General features: G+C 49.9%; 1 protein-coding gene across 3 annotated transcripts in view; it reads left to right on the top strand.

Annotated features, from left to right (window-relative positions):
- Positions 1 to 14,019, top strand: part of LOC123754107 (pyruvate dehydrogenase phosphatase regulatory subunit, mitochondrial) — a 118,746-nt gene that overhangs the window by 42,993 nt on the left and 61,734 nt on the right. For all 3 annotated transcript variants that reach the window (XM_045736291.2, XM_045736292.2, XM_069308333.1), the window contains exons 6-7: positions 4,476 to 4,712; positions 6,450 to 6,560. In XM_045736291.2, the coding sequence (XP_045592247.2) occupies positions 4,476 to 4,712; positions 6,450 to 6,560 (348 nt within the window). The remainder of the gene's footprint in view (positions 1 to 4,475; positions 4,713 to 6,449; positions 6,561 to 14,019) is intronic.

Consider the following 14,019-nt stretch of genomic DNA (forward strand, 5'->3'; position numbering starts at 1 on the left):
CGTCCTCACCTGTGCTTGTATGGTGCTTGGCCAGCATCCTCGCCCCGTGCTTGTGTGGTGCTTGGCCAGCATCCTCGCCCCGTGCTTGTATGGTGCTTGGCCAGCATCCTCGCTCCATGCTTGTGTGGTGCTTGGCCAGCGTCCTCACCTGTGCTTGTATGGTGCTTGGCCAGTGTCCTCGCCCCGTGCTTGTGTGGTGCTTGGCCAGCGTCCTCGCTCCATGCTTGTGTGGTGCTTGGCCAGCGTCCTCGCCCCGTGCTTGTGTGGTGCTTGGCCAGCGTCCTCGCCCCGTGCTTGTATGGTGCTTGGCCAGCGTCCTCGCCCGTGCTTGTGTGGTGCTTGGCCAGCATCCTCGCTCCATGCTTGTGTGGTGCTTGGCCAGCGTCCTCGCTCCATGCTTGTGTGGTGCTTGGCCAGCGTCCTCGCCCCGTGCTTGTGTGGTGCTGGGCCAGCGTCCTCACCTGTGCTTGTATGGTGCTTGGCCAGCGTCCTCACCCGTGCTTGTGTGGTGCTTGGCCAGCATCCTCGCCCGTGCTTGTGTGGTGCTTGGCCAGCGTCCTCGCCCCGTGCTTGTGTGGTGCTTGGCCAGCATCCTCACCCCGTGCTTGTGTGGTGCTTGGCCAGCGTCCTCACCTGTGCTTGTATGGTGCTTGGCCAGCGTCCTCACCTGTGCTTGTGTGGTGCTTGGCCAGCGTCCTCACCTGTGCTTGTGTGGTGCTTGGCCAGCATCCTCGCCCGTGCTTGTGTGGTGCTTGGCCAGCATCCTCACCCCGTGCTTGTATGGTGCTTGGCCAGTGTCCTCACCCGTGCTTGTGTGGTGCTTGGCCAGCATCCTCACCCCGTGCTTGTATGGTGCTTGGCCAGTGTCCTCACCCGTGCTTGTGTGGTGCTTGGCCAGCATCCTCGCCCCGTGCTTGTATGGTGCTTGGCCAGTGTCCTCACCCGTGCTTGTGTGGTGCTTGGCCAGCGTCCTCACCTGTGCTTGTATGGTGCTTGGCCAGCATCCTCGCTCCATGCTTGTGTGGTGCTTGGCCAGCATCCTCACCTGTGCTTGTGTGGTGCTTGGCCAGCATCCTCACCCGTGCTTGTGTGGTGCTTGGCCAGCATCCTCACCCGTGCTTGTGTGGTGCTTGGCCAGCATCCTCGCTCCATGCTTGTGTGGTGCTTGGCCAGCGTCCTCACCTGTGCTTGTGTGGTGCTTGGCCAGTGTCCTCACCCATGCTTGTGTGGTGCTTGGCCAGCGTCCTCGCCCCGTGCTTGTGTGGTGCTTGGCCAGCATCCTCACCCGTGCTTGTGTGGTGCTTGGCCAGCGTCCTCACCTGTGCTTGTGTGGTGCTTGGCCAGCGTCCTCGCTCCATGCTTGTGTGGTGCTTGGCCAGCGTCCTCACCTGTGCTTGTGTGGTGCTTGGCCAGCGTCCTCACCTGTGCTTGTGTGGTGCTTGGCCAGTGTCCTCACCCGGGCTTGTGTGGTGCTTGGCCAGCATCCTCACCCGTGCTTGTGTGGTGCTTGGCCAGCGTCCTCGCCCGGGCTTGTGTGGTGCTTGGCCAGCGTCCTCACCCCGTGCTTGTGTGGTGCTTGGCCAGCGTCCTCACCCCGTGCTTGTGTGGTGCTTGGCCAGCATCCTTGCCCCGTGCTTGTGTGGTGCTTGGCCAGCGTCCTCGCCCGGGCTTGTGTGGTGCTTGGCCAGCGTCCTCGCCCCGTGCTTGTGTGGTGCTGGGCCAGCGTCCTCGCCCCGTGCTTGTGTGGTGCTTGGCCAGCGTCCTCGCTCCATGCTTGTGTGGTGCTTGGCCAGCATCCTCGCCCCGTGCTTGTGTGGTGCTGGGCCAGCGTCCTCGCTCCATGCTTGTGTGGTGCTTGGCCAGCATCCTCGCCCCGTGCTTGTGTGGTGCTTGGCCAGCGTCCTCGCCCCGTGCTTGTGTGGTGCTTGGCCAGCGTCCTCGCCCGGGCTTGTGTGGTGCTTGGCCAGCGTCCTCGCCCCGTGCTTGTGTGGTGCTTGGCCAGCGTCCTCGCCCGGGCTTGTGTGGTGCTTGGCCAGCATCCTCACCCCGTGCTTGTGTGGTGCTTGGCCAGCGTCCTCGCCCCGTGCTTGTGTGGTGCTTGGCCAGCGTCCTCGCCCCGTGCTTGTGTGGTGCTTGGCCAGCGTCCTCGCTCCATGCTTGTGTGGTGCTTGGCCAGCATCCTCGCCCCGTGCTTGTGTGGTGCTTGGCCAGCGTCCTCGCCCCGTGCTTGTGTGGTGCTGGGCCAGCGTCCTCGCTCCATGCTTGTGTGGTGCTTGGCCAGCATCCTCGCCCCGTGCTTGTGTGGTGCTTGGCCAGCGTCCTCGCCCCGTGCTTGTGTGGTGCTTGGCCAGCGTCCTCGCCCGGGCTTGTGTGGTGCTTGGCCAGCGTCCTCGCCCCGTGCTTGTGTGGTGCTTGGCCAGCGTCCTCGCCCGGGCTTGTGTGGTGCTTGGCCAGCGTCCTCGCTCCATGCTTGTGTGGTGCTTGGCCAGCGTCCTCGCCCGGGCTTGTGTGGTGCTTGGCCAGCGTCCTCGCCCCGTGCTTGTGTGGTGCTTGGCCAGCGTCCTCGCCCGGGCTTGTGTGGTGCTTGGCCAGCGTCCTCGCTCCATGCTTGTGTGGTGCTTGGCCAGCATCCTCGCCCCGTGCTTGTGTGGTGCTTGGCCAGCGTCCTCGCCCCGTGCTTGTGTGGTACTGGGCCAGCGTCCTCGCTCCATGCTTGTGTGGTGCTTGGCCAGCGTCCTCGCCCGTGCTTGTGTGGTGCTTGGCCAGCGTCCTGGCCCGGGCTTGTGTGGTGCTTGGCCAGCGTCCTCGCCCCGTGCTTGTGTGGTGCTTGGCCAGCGTCTTCGCCCCGTGCTTGTGTGGTGCTTGGCCAGCGTCCTCGCTCCATGCTTGTGTGGTGCTTGGCCAGCGTCCTCGCCCGGGCTTGTGTGGTGCTTGGCCAGCGTCCTCGCCCCGTGCTTGTGTGGTGCTTGGTCAGCGTCCTCACCCGTGCTTGTGTGGTGCTTGGCCAGCGTCCTCACCCATGCTTGTGTGGTGCTTGGCCAGCGTCCTCACCCCATGCTTGTGTGGTGCTTGGCCAGCGTCCTCGCCCCGTGCTTGTGTGGTGCTTGGCCAGCGTCTTCGCCCCGTGCTTGTGTGGTGCTTGGCCAGCGTCCTCGCTCCATGCTTGTGTGGTGCTTGGCCAGCGTCCTCGCCCGGGCTTGTGTGGTGCTTGGCCAGCGTCCTCGCCCCGTGCTTGTGTGGTGCTTGGTCAGCGTCCTCACCCGTGCTTGTGTGGTGCTTGGCCAGCGTCCTCACCCATGCTTGTGTGGTGCTTGGCCAGCGTCCTCACCCCATGCTTGTGTGGTGCTTGGCCAGCGTCCTCGCCCGTGCTTGTGTGGTGTTTGGCCAGCGTCCTCGCCCGTGCTTGTGTGGTGTTTGGCCAGCGTCCTCACCCGTTCTTGTGTGGTGCTGGGCCAGCATCCTCGCCCGGGCTTGTGTGGTGCTTGGCCAGCGTCCTCGCCCCGTGCTTGTGTGGTGCTGGGCCAGCGTCCTCGCCCCGTGCTTGTGTGGTGCTGGGCCAGCGTCCTCGCCCCGTGCTTGTGTGGTGCTGGGCCAGCGTCCTCGCCCCGTGCTTGTGTGGTGCTGGGCCAGCGTCCTCGCCCCGTGCTTGTGTGGTGCTGGGCCAGCGTCCTCGCCCCATGCTTGTGTGGTGCTTGGCCAGCGTCCTCGCCCCGTGCTTGTGTGGTGCTTGGCCAGCGTCCTCGCCCCGTGCTTGTGTGGTGCTTGGCCAGCATCCTCGCCCCATGCTTGTGTGGTGCTTGGCCAGCATCCTCGCCCCGTGCCTGTGTGGTGCTTGGCCAGCGTCCTCGCCCCGTGCTTGTGTGGTGCTGGGCCAGCATCCTCGCCCTGTGCTTGTGTGGTGCTGGGCCAGCGTCCTCGCCCCGTGCTTGTGTGGTGCTTGGCCAGCGTCCTCGCCCGGGCTTGTGTGGTGCTGGGCCAGCGTCCTCGCCCGGGCTTGTGTGGTGCTTGGCCAGCGTCCTCGCCCCGTGCTTGTGTGGTGCTTGGCCAGCGTCCTCGCCCGGGCTTGTGTGGTGCTTGGCCAGCGTCCTCGCCCGTGCTTGTGTGGTGCTGGGCCAGCGTCCTCACCCGTGCTTGTGTGGTGCTTGGCCAGCGTCCTCGCCCGGGCTTGTGTGGTGCTTGGCCAGCGTCCTCGCCCGGGCTTGTGTGGTGCTTGGCCAGCGTCCTCGCCCGTGCTTGTGTGGTGCTTGGCCAGCGTCCTCACCCGTGCTTGTGTGGTACTTGGTCAGGTGTTTCAAGTGCTGTATCTCACTTATGGTAGACTCGAAGATGAAGGCTGCCGGTCAATACTACTACTATACTGTAATTATAGAATTTGTAAATTTTATTATTAATAAACCAGCTGTGAATAAAATATGTATATAAATTTAAGAATAAAACAGGAAATGAAGACTAAAGGGTTGTTCTATAATCAACAGGCTCACAGGTGGTGGAAGAATGCCAGCTGTCACGCTTTGTTGTGCACGATCGGCGTGTAATTGCCGTCGAGACCAGTAAGGGTATGATAGAATGTGACTATGTGGTAAATACTGGTGGTATGTGGGCAAGGAAACTTGGCCTGATGTCTGAACCTCGTGTTAAGGTGCCAGTTCATCCTGCGGAACATTATTTCCTTTACACTCAACCACTTGAAGGAATAGATCCTATGATGCCAGGTAGGGATGTTTTGAATGTGTTTATACTGACTACTGTATGCTTTTTTGTTTTAACAGTGTATATAGTACTGACTATATTGAATGCTGTTTTGATTATATTCACTGACTGTATTGTATGCTGTTTTGATTATTTACACTCTACTGTAGACTGTTTTGACTTGTGTATACAGTACTGATTATATTATGTACTGGTTTGAGAGTGAGATGTGTTAACTTTACTGCCCACAGCTGAAAATGGCCCCATATTCCGTGTTTGGGCTGGGAACATATATTTTCTATTCTTTCTCACCCTGAGCGTAAGGTGTGGAGCGTGTGCCTTCCTCAGTGTCAGAAAGCAACACCTGGCTTGTATTGCCAGAACACGAGAGCAACGAAAGGGGCTACAAGCAGTTAAAATTTCTAAAGAGAGAAAATATGGATTAATGAGAGAAAGTGAAAATAAATAGAGAATGGATTGAGAATTATAATGGCATAAGTGAGAGAAGCTAATAGGAATAAAGAAAGTATATGCTTGTTAATAAATGACCAGTGGTATGGGGTAATGACTTGCGGGGATGCCCTTGAAGGTCCTGGCCATGATATCTACAGTTGACGAAGGTTAAGGTGGCAGTTATAAGGGTCCCGGTAGTACAGTCGAGTTCGTTCTCGACACACAATCGAGAATTCCAGGTTCGAATTATGGGCGGGACAAAAATGGTTGGGCATGTTTCCTTTCACCTTAAGTTTCTGTTCACCTAGCAGTATGTAGATACCCAGGAATTAATAAGCTTGTTGTGGGGTTGTATCCTAGTCGGGGTCAGTAATTCAACCATGGAGATGGGGGGGGGGAGAACCTGGATAAAAGCCTAACATGTATGAATACACTCTGGCTTCCTGTCCCCCGACACAATGAATTATTATATTATTATTATATATATTCCTTGATGATGGAAGTAAGACAGAAAATGAGACTTCCATGATTATTATTGCTATGATACCAGCCAAAACATTACAGAATGTTAGCAATTAATATTTTTAATGGTGTTCATAGTAGGAATTGTTCCTTTTCTCTATGTACCACCACACATGCTTACCCCTCCCCCCCTTTAAGCTGTATTCCTTCATATTGGGTTTTTTGGTAACCAGAGCCTCCTGCCACCACACACACTTGCCTGCCCACACCCGTCACATTCTCAACCCTTGAAAACTGTCCCCTTTTATTACACACTCACACACATTCCAGGTGCAATATTTAAACTTAATAATAGCTGGAAATGCTTCTCCAGTTGCCCTGATTCATTTGTGTCATCAGCGTCTCTCTTTCCACATCAATTCATTGACTTGAATTGCATTTGTTTCCCATTTGTCTTTGATGTGTATCCCATAGCCTCCTCATGGAGATGTGTGTAATCTACATATATCATGTTTGATATAGCTATAGTACTCTACTTCATATATATACCAATCATGTGCATGCACTTTTCTGTGATAGTGTGCAGTTATCACGATACTCTCATATGCCATCCACTGTCACACTGATCAATGGGGGATGTAAGACAATCTTGGCATAGCATACTCTACACTTGTGACTCCTATGTATCCTTACTTCCTAGCAAGTTTGTATTGTATTTTAATAACATTTGTCTACAACATACTGTGCCTCTATTTTCTCCCTTGTCTTGAAGGGATAAATCTACATATTGATATTCTGAAGAATTTTCAGTACTGTTATCCTAATAACGTTATATTTCTTAACAGCTATAAGAGATCCAGATGCAAATATCTACATAAGAGAGTTCAACGGAGGGTTTCTGTGCGGAGGATTTGAAAAATGGGCCAAACCCTCGTTTGAGCAAGGGGATCTTCCAGGTAAATTGTGGTTTGCTCTAAGGCAAGTTATATCAACTTTTAAGTAATTTATAATCTTCTAAATAATTTATAATGTAAGGTAATTGAACCAGCTCAGTAAGTATTTCTTTCATATTGATAATCCATAACTTAATCTTTTAAGGTTGTTTCTGGGTTTGCACACTTCAGCCACTTCCTTCAGCTTATAAGCACACTTCAGCCACTTCCTTCAGCTTATAAGCACGCTTCAGCCACTTCCTTCAGCTTATAAGCACGCTTCAGCCACTTCCTTCAGCTTATAAGCACACTTCAGCCACTTCCTTCAGCTTATAAGCATGCTTCAGCCACTTCCTTCAGCTTATAAGCACGCTTCAGCCACTTCCTTCAGCTTATAAGCACACTTCAGCCACTTCCTTCAGCTTATAAGCACACTTCAGCCACTTTCTTCAGCTTATAAGCACACTTCAGCCACTTCCTTCAGCTTATAAGCACACTTCAGCCACTTCCTTCAGCTTATAAGCACGCATCAGCCACTTCCTTCAGCTTATAAGCATGCTTCAGCAACTTCCTTCAGCTTATAAGCATGCTTCAGCCACTTCCTTCAGTTTATAAGCATGCTTCAGCAACTTCCTTCAGCTTATAAGCCCACTTCAGCCACTTCCTTCAGCTTATAAGCATGCTTCAGCCACTTCCTTCAGCTTATAAGCACGCTTCAGCCACTTCCTTCAGCTTATAATCATGCTTCAGCAACTTCCTTCAGCTTATAAGCCCACTTCAGTCACTTCTTTCAGCTTATAAGCACACTTCAGCCACTTCCTTCAGCTTATAAGCATGCTTCAGCCACTTCCTTCAGCTTATAATCATGCTTCAGCAACTTCCTTCAGCTTATAAGCCCACTTCAGCAACTTCCTTCAGCTTATAAGCCCACTTCAGCCACTTCCTTCAGCTTATAAGCATGCTTCAGCCACTTCCTTCAGCTTATAATCATGCTTCAGCAACTTCCTTCAGCTTATAAGCCCACTTCAGCCACTTCAGCTTATAAGCACGCTTCAGCCACTTCCTTCAGCTTATAATCATGCTTCAGCAACTTCCTTCAGCTTATAAGCATGCTTCAGCCACTTCCTTCAGCTTATAAGCACGCTTCAGCAACTTCCTTCAGCTTATAAGCATGCTTCAGCCACTTCCTTCAGCTTATAAGCATGCTTCAGCCACTTCCTTCAGCTTATAAGCACGCTTCAGCCACTTCCTTCAGCTTATAATCATGCTTCAGCAACTTCCTTCAGCTTATAAGCCCACTTCAGCCTCTTCCTTCAGCATATAAGCACACTTCAGCCACTTCCTTCAGCTTATAAGCATGCTTCAGCCACTTCCTTCAGCTTATAATCATGCTTCAGCAACTTCCTTCAGCTTATAAGCCCACTTCAGCCACTTCCTTCAGCTTATAAGCACGCTTCAGCCACTTCCTTCAGCTTATAATCATGCTTCAGCAACTTCCTTCAGCTTATAAGCATGCTTCAGCCACTTCCTTCAGCTTATAAGCACGCTTAAGCAACTTCCTTCAGCTTATAAGCATGCTTCAGCCACTTCCTTCAGCTTATAAGCATGCTTCAGCCACTTCCTTCAGCTTATAAGCACGCTTCAGCCACTTCCTTCAGCTTATAATCATGCTTCAGCAACTTCCTTCAGCTTATAAGCCCACTTCAGCCACTTCCTTCAGTATATAAGCACACTTCAGCCACTTCCTTCAGCTTATAAGCATGCTTCAGCCACTTCCTTCAGCTTATAAGCACGCTTCAGCCACTTCCTTCAGCTTATAATCATGCTTCAGCAACTTCCTTCAGCTTATAAGCCCACTTCAGCCACTTCCTTCAGCATATAAGCACACTTCAGCCACTTCCTTCAGCTTATAAGCATGCTTCAGCCACTTCCTTCAGCTTATAATCATGCTTCAGCAACTTCCTTCAGCTTATAAGCCCACTTCAGCCACTTCCTTCAGCTTATAAGCACGCTTCAGCCACTTCCTTCAGCTTATAAGCATGCTTCAGCCACTTCCTTCAGCTTATAAGCATGCTTCAGCCACTTCCTTCAGCTTATAATCATGCTTCAGCCACTTCCTTCAGCTTATAAGCACACTTCAGCCACTTCCTTCAGCTTATAAGCCCACTTCAGCAACTTCCTTCAGCTTATAAGCATGTTTCAGCAACTTCCTTCAGCTTATAAGCATGCTTCAGCCACTTCCTTCAGCTTATAAGCCCACTTCAGCCACTTCCTTCAGCTTATAAGCATGCTTCAGCCACTTCCTTCAGCTTATAAGCCCACTTCAGCAACTTCCTTCAGCTTATAAGCACACTTCAGCCACTTCCTTCAGCTTATAAGCCCACTTCAGCCACTTCCTTCAGCTTATAAGTCCACTTCAGCCACTTCCTTCAGCTTATAAGCATGCTTCAGCAACTTCCTTCAGCTTATAAGCCCACTTCAGCAACTTCCTTCAGCTTATAAGCCCACTTCAGCAACTTCCTTCAGCTTATAATCATGCTTCAGCCACTTCCTTCAGCTTATAAGCCCACTTCAGCAACTTCCTTCAGCTTATAAGCACACTTCAGCCACTTCCTTCAGCTTATAAGCACACTTCAGCAACTTCCTTCAGCTTATAATCACGCTTCAGCCACTTCCTTCAGCTTATAAGCATGCTTCAGCAACTTCCTTCAGCTTATAAGCCCACTTCAGCCACTTCCTTCAGCTTATAAGCACACTTCAGCCACTTCCTTCAGCTTATAATCATGCTTCAGCAACTTCCTTCAGCTTATAATCACGCTTCAGCCACTTCCTTCAGTTTATAAGCACGCTTCAGCAACTTCCTTCAGCTTATAAGCCCACTTCAGCCACTTCCTTCAGCTTATAAGCATGCTTCAGCCACTTCCTTCAGCTTATAAGCACGCTTCAGCCACTTCCTTCAGCTTATAAGCACACTTCAGCCACTTCCTTCAGCTTATAAGCACACTTCAGCCACTTCCTTCAGCTTATAAGCACACTTCAGCCACTTCCTTCAGCTTATAAGCACACTTCAGCCACTTCCTTCAGCTTATAAGCACGCATCAGCCACTTCCTTCAGCTTATAAGCATGCTTCAGCAACTTCCTTCAGCTTATAAGCATGCTTCAGCCACTTCCTTCAGTTTATAAGCACGCTTCAGCAACTTCCTTCAGCTTATAAGCCCACTTCAGCCACTTCCTTCAGCTTATAAGCATGCTTCAGCCACTTCCTTCAGCTTATAAGCACGCTTCAGCCACTTCCTTCAGCTTATAATCATGCTTCAGCAACTTCCTTCAGCTTATAAGCCCACTTCAATCACTTCCTTCAGCTTATAAGCACACTTCAGCCACTTCCTTCAGCTTATAAGCATGCTTCAGCCACTTCCTTCAGCTTATAATCATGCTTCAGCAACTTCCTTCAGCTTATAAGCCCACTTCAGCAACTTCCTTCAGCTTATAAGCCCACTTCAGCCACTTCCTTCAGCTTATAAGCATGCTTCAGCCACTTCCTTCAGCTTATAATCATGCTTCAGCAACTTCCTTCAGCTTATAAGCCCACTTCAGCCACTTCCTTCAGCTTATAAGCACGCTTCAGCCACTTCCTTCAGCTTATAATCATGCTTCAGCAACTTCCTTCAGCTTATAAGCATGCTTCAGCCACTTCCTTCAGCTTATAAGCACGCTTCAGCAACTTCCTTCAGCTTATAAGCATGCTTCAGCCACTTCCTTCAGCTTATAAGCATGCTTCAGCCACTTCCTTCAGCTTATAAGCACGCTTCAGCCACTTCCTTCAGCTTATAATCATGCTTCAGCAACTTCCTTCAGCTTATAAGCCCACTTCAGCCACTTCCTTCAGCATATAAGCACACTTCAGCCACTTCCTTCAGCTTATAAGCATGCTTCAGCCACTTCCTTCAGCTTATAATCATGCTTCAGCAACTTCCTTCAGCTTATAAGCCCACTTCAGCCACTTCCTTCAGCTTATAAGCACGCTTCAGCCACTTCCTTCAGCTTATAATCATGCTTCAGCAACTTCCTTCAGCTTATAAGCATGCTTCAGCCACTTCCTTCAGCTTATAAGCACGCTTCAGCAACTTCCTTCAGCTTATAAGCATGCTTCAGCCACTTCCTTCAGCTTATAAGCATGCTTCAGCCACTTCCTTCAGCTTATAAGCATGCTTCAGCCACTTCCTTCAGCTTATAATCATGCTTCAGCAACTTCCTTCAGCTTATAAGCCCACTTCAGCCACTTCCTTCAGCATATAAGCACACTTCAGCCACTTCCTTCAGCTTATAATCATGCTTCAGCCACTTCCTTCAGCTTATAATCATGCTTCAGCAACTTCCTTCAGCTTATAAGCCCACTTCAGCCACTTCCTTCAGCTTATAAGCACGCTTCAGCCACTTCCTTCAGCTTATAAGCACGCTTCAGCAACTTCCTTCAGCTTATAAGCATGCTTCAGCCACTTCCTTCAGCTTATAAGCATGCTTCAGCCACTTCCTTCAGCTTATAAGCATGCTTCAGCCACTTCAGCTTATAAGCCCACTTCAGCAACTTCCTTCAGCTTATAAGCCCACTTCAGCAACTTCCTTCAGCTTATAAGCACGCTTCAGCCACTTCCTTCAGCTTATAAGCATGCTTCAGCCACTTCCTTCAGCTTATAAGCATGCTTCAGCCACTTCCTTCAGCTTATAATCATGCTTCAGCCACTTCCTTCAGCTTATAAGCACACTTCAGCCACTTCCTTCAGCTTATAAGCCCACTTCAGCAACTTCCTTCAGCTTATAAGCATGCTTCAACAACTTCCTTCAGCTTATAAGCATGCTTCAGCCACTTCCTTCAGCTTATAAGCCCACTTCAGCCACTTCCTTCAGCTTATAAGCATGCTTCAGCCACTTCCTTCAGCTTATAAGCCCACTTCAGCAACTTCCTTCAGCTTATAAGCACACTTCAGCCACTTCCTTCAGCTTATAAGCCCACTTCAGCCACTTCCTTCAGCTTATAAGTCCACTTCAGCCACTTCCTTCAGCTTATAAGCATGCTTCAGCAACTTCCTTCAGCTTATAAGCCCACTTCAGCAACTTCCTTCAGCTTATAAGCCCACTTCAGCAACTTCCTTCAGCTTATAATCATGCTTCAGCCACTTCCTTCAGCTTATAAGCCCACTTCAGCAACTTCCTTCAGCTTATAAGCACACTTCAGCCACTTCCTTCAGCTTATAAGCACACTTCAGCAACTTCCTTCAGCTTATAATCACGCTTCAGCCACTTCCTTCAGCTTATAAGCATGCTTCAGCAACTTCCTTCAGCTTATAAGCCCACTTCAGCCACTTCCTTCAGCTTATAAGCACACTTCAGCCACTTCCTTCAGCTTATAATCATGCTTCAGCAAACTTCCTTCAGCTTATAATCACGCTTCAGCCACTTCCTTCAGCTTATAAGCATGCTTCAGCAACTTCCTTCAGCTTATAAGCATGCTTCAGCCACTTCCTTCAGCTTATAATCATGCTTCAGCCACTTCCTTCAGCTTATAAGCCCACTTCAGCCACTTCCTTCAGCTTATAAGCCCACTTCAGCAACTTCCTTCAGCTTATAAGCCCACTTCAGCAACTTCCTTCAGCTTATAAGCACGCTTCAGCCACTTCCTTCAGCTTATAAGCATGCTTCAGCCACTTCAGCTTATAAGCATGCTTCAGCCACTTCCTTCAGCTTATAATCATGCTTCAGCCACTTCCTTCAGCTTATAAGCACACTTCAGCCACTTCCTTCAGCTTATAAGCCCACTTCAGCAACTTCCTTCAGCTTATAAGCATGCTTCAGCAACTTCCTTCAGCTTATAAGCATGCTTCAGCCACTTCCTTCAGCTTATAAGCCCACTTCAGCCACTTCCTTCAGCTTATAAGCATGCTTCAGCCACTTCCTTCAGCTTATAAGCCCCACTTCAGCAACTTCCTTCAGCTTATAAGCACACTTCAGCCACTTCCTTCAGCTTATAAGCCCACTTCAGCCACTTCCTTCAGCTTATAAGTCCACTTCAGCCACTTCCTTCAGCTTATAAGCATGCTTCAGCAACTTCCTTCAGCTTATAAGCCCACTTCAGCAACTTCCTTCAGCTTATAAGCCCACTTCAGCAACTTCCTTCAGCTTATAATCATGCTTCAGCCACTTCCTTCAGCTTATAAGCCCACTTCAGCAACTTCCTTCAGCTTATAAGCACACTTCAGCCACTTCCTTCAGCTTATAAGCACACTTCAGCAACTTCCTTCAGCTTATAATCACGCTTCAGCCACTTCCTTCAGCTTATAAGCATGCTTCAGCAACTTCCTTCAGCTTATAAGCCCACTTCAGCCACTTCCTTCAGCTTATAAGCACACTTCAGCCACTTCCTTCAGCTTATAATCATGCTTCAGCAACTTCCTTCAGCTTATAATCACGCTTCAGCCACTTCCTTCAGCTTATAAGGATGCTTCAGCAACTTCCTTCAGCTTATAAGCCCACTTCAGCCACTTCCTTCAGCTTATAAGCACACTTCAGCCACTTCCTTCAGCTTATAAACACACTTCAGCCACTTCCTTCAGCTTATAATCATGCTTCAGCCACTCTTCAGCTTATAAGCATGCTTCAGCCACTTCCTTCAGCTTATAAGCATGCTTCTGCCACTTCCTTCAGCTTATAAGCCCACTTCAGCAACTTCCTTCAGCTTATAAGCACACTTCAGCAACTTCCTTCAGCTTATAAGCCCACTTCAGCAACTTCCTTCAGCTTATAAGCCCACTTCAGCAACTTCCTTCAGCTTATAATCATGCTTCAGCCACTTCCTTCAGCTTATAAGCCCACTTCAGCCACTTCCTTCAGCTTATAAGTCCACTTCAGCCACTTCCTTCAGCTTATAAGCATGCTTCAGCAACTTCCTTCAGCTTATAGCCCACTTCAGCAACTTCCTTCAGCTTATAAGCCACTTCAGCAACTTCCTTCAGCTTATAATCATGCTTCAGCCACTTCCTTCAGCTTATAAGCCCACTTCAGCAACTTCCTTCAGCTTATAAGCACACTTCAGCCACTTCCTTCAGCTTATAAGCACACTTCAGCAACTTCCTTCAGCTTATAATCACGCTTCAGCCACTTCCTTCAGCTTATAAGCATGCTTCAGCAACTTCCTTCAGCTTATAAGCCCACTTCAGCCACTTCCTTCAGCTTATAAGCACACTTCAGCCACTTCCTTCAGCTTATAATCATGCTTCAGCAACTTCCTTCAGCTTATAATCACGCTTCAGCCACTTCCTTCAGCTTATAAGCATGCTTCAGCAACTTCCTTCAGCTTATAAGCATGCTTCAGCCACTTCCTTCAGCTTATAATCATGCTTCAGCCACTTCCTTCAGCTTATAAGCCCACTTCAGCCACTTCCTTCAGCTTATAAGCCCACTTCAGCAACTTCCTTCAGCTTATAA

This window comes from Procambarus clarkii, chromosome 6 (genome assembly GCF_040958095.1).
Source record: "Procambarus clarkii isolate CNS0578487 chromosome 6, FALCON_Pclarkii_2.0, whole genome shotgun sequence".
NCBI classification, from domain to species: Eukaryota; Metazoa; Arthropoda; class Malacostraca; order Decapoda; family Cambaridae; genus Procambarus; species Procambarus clarkii.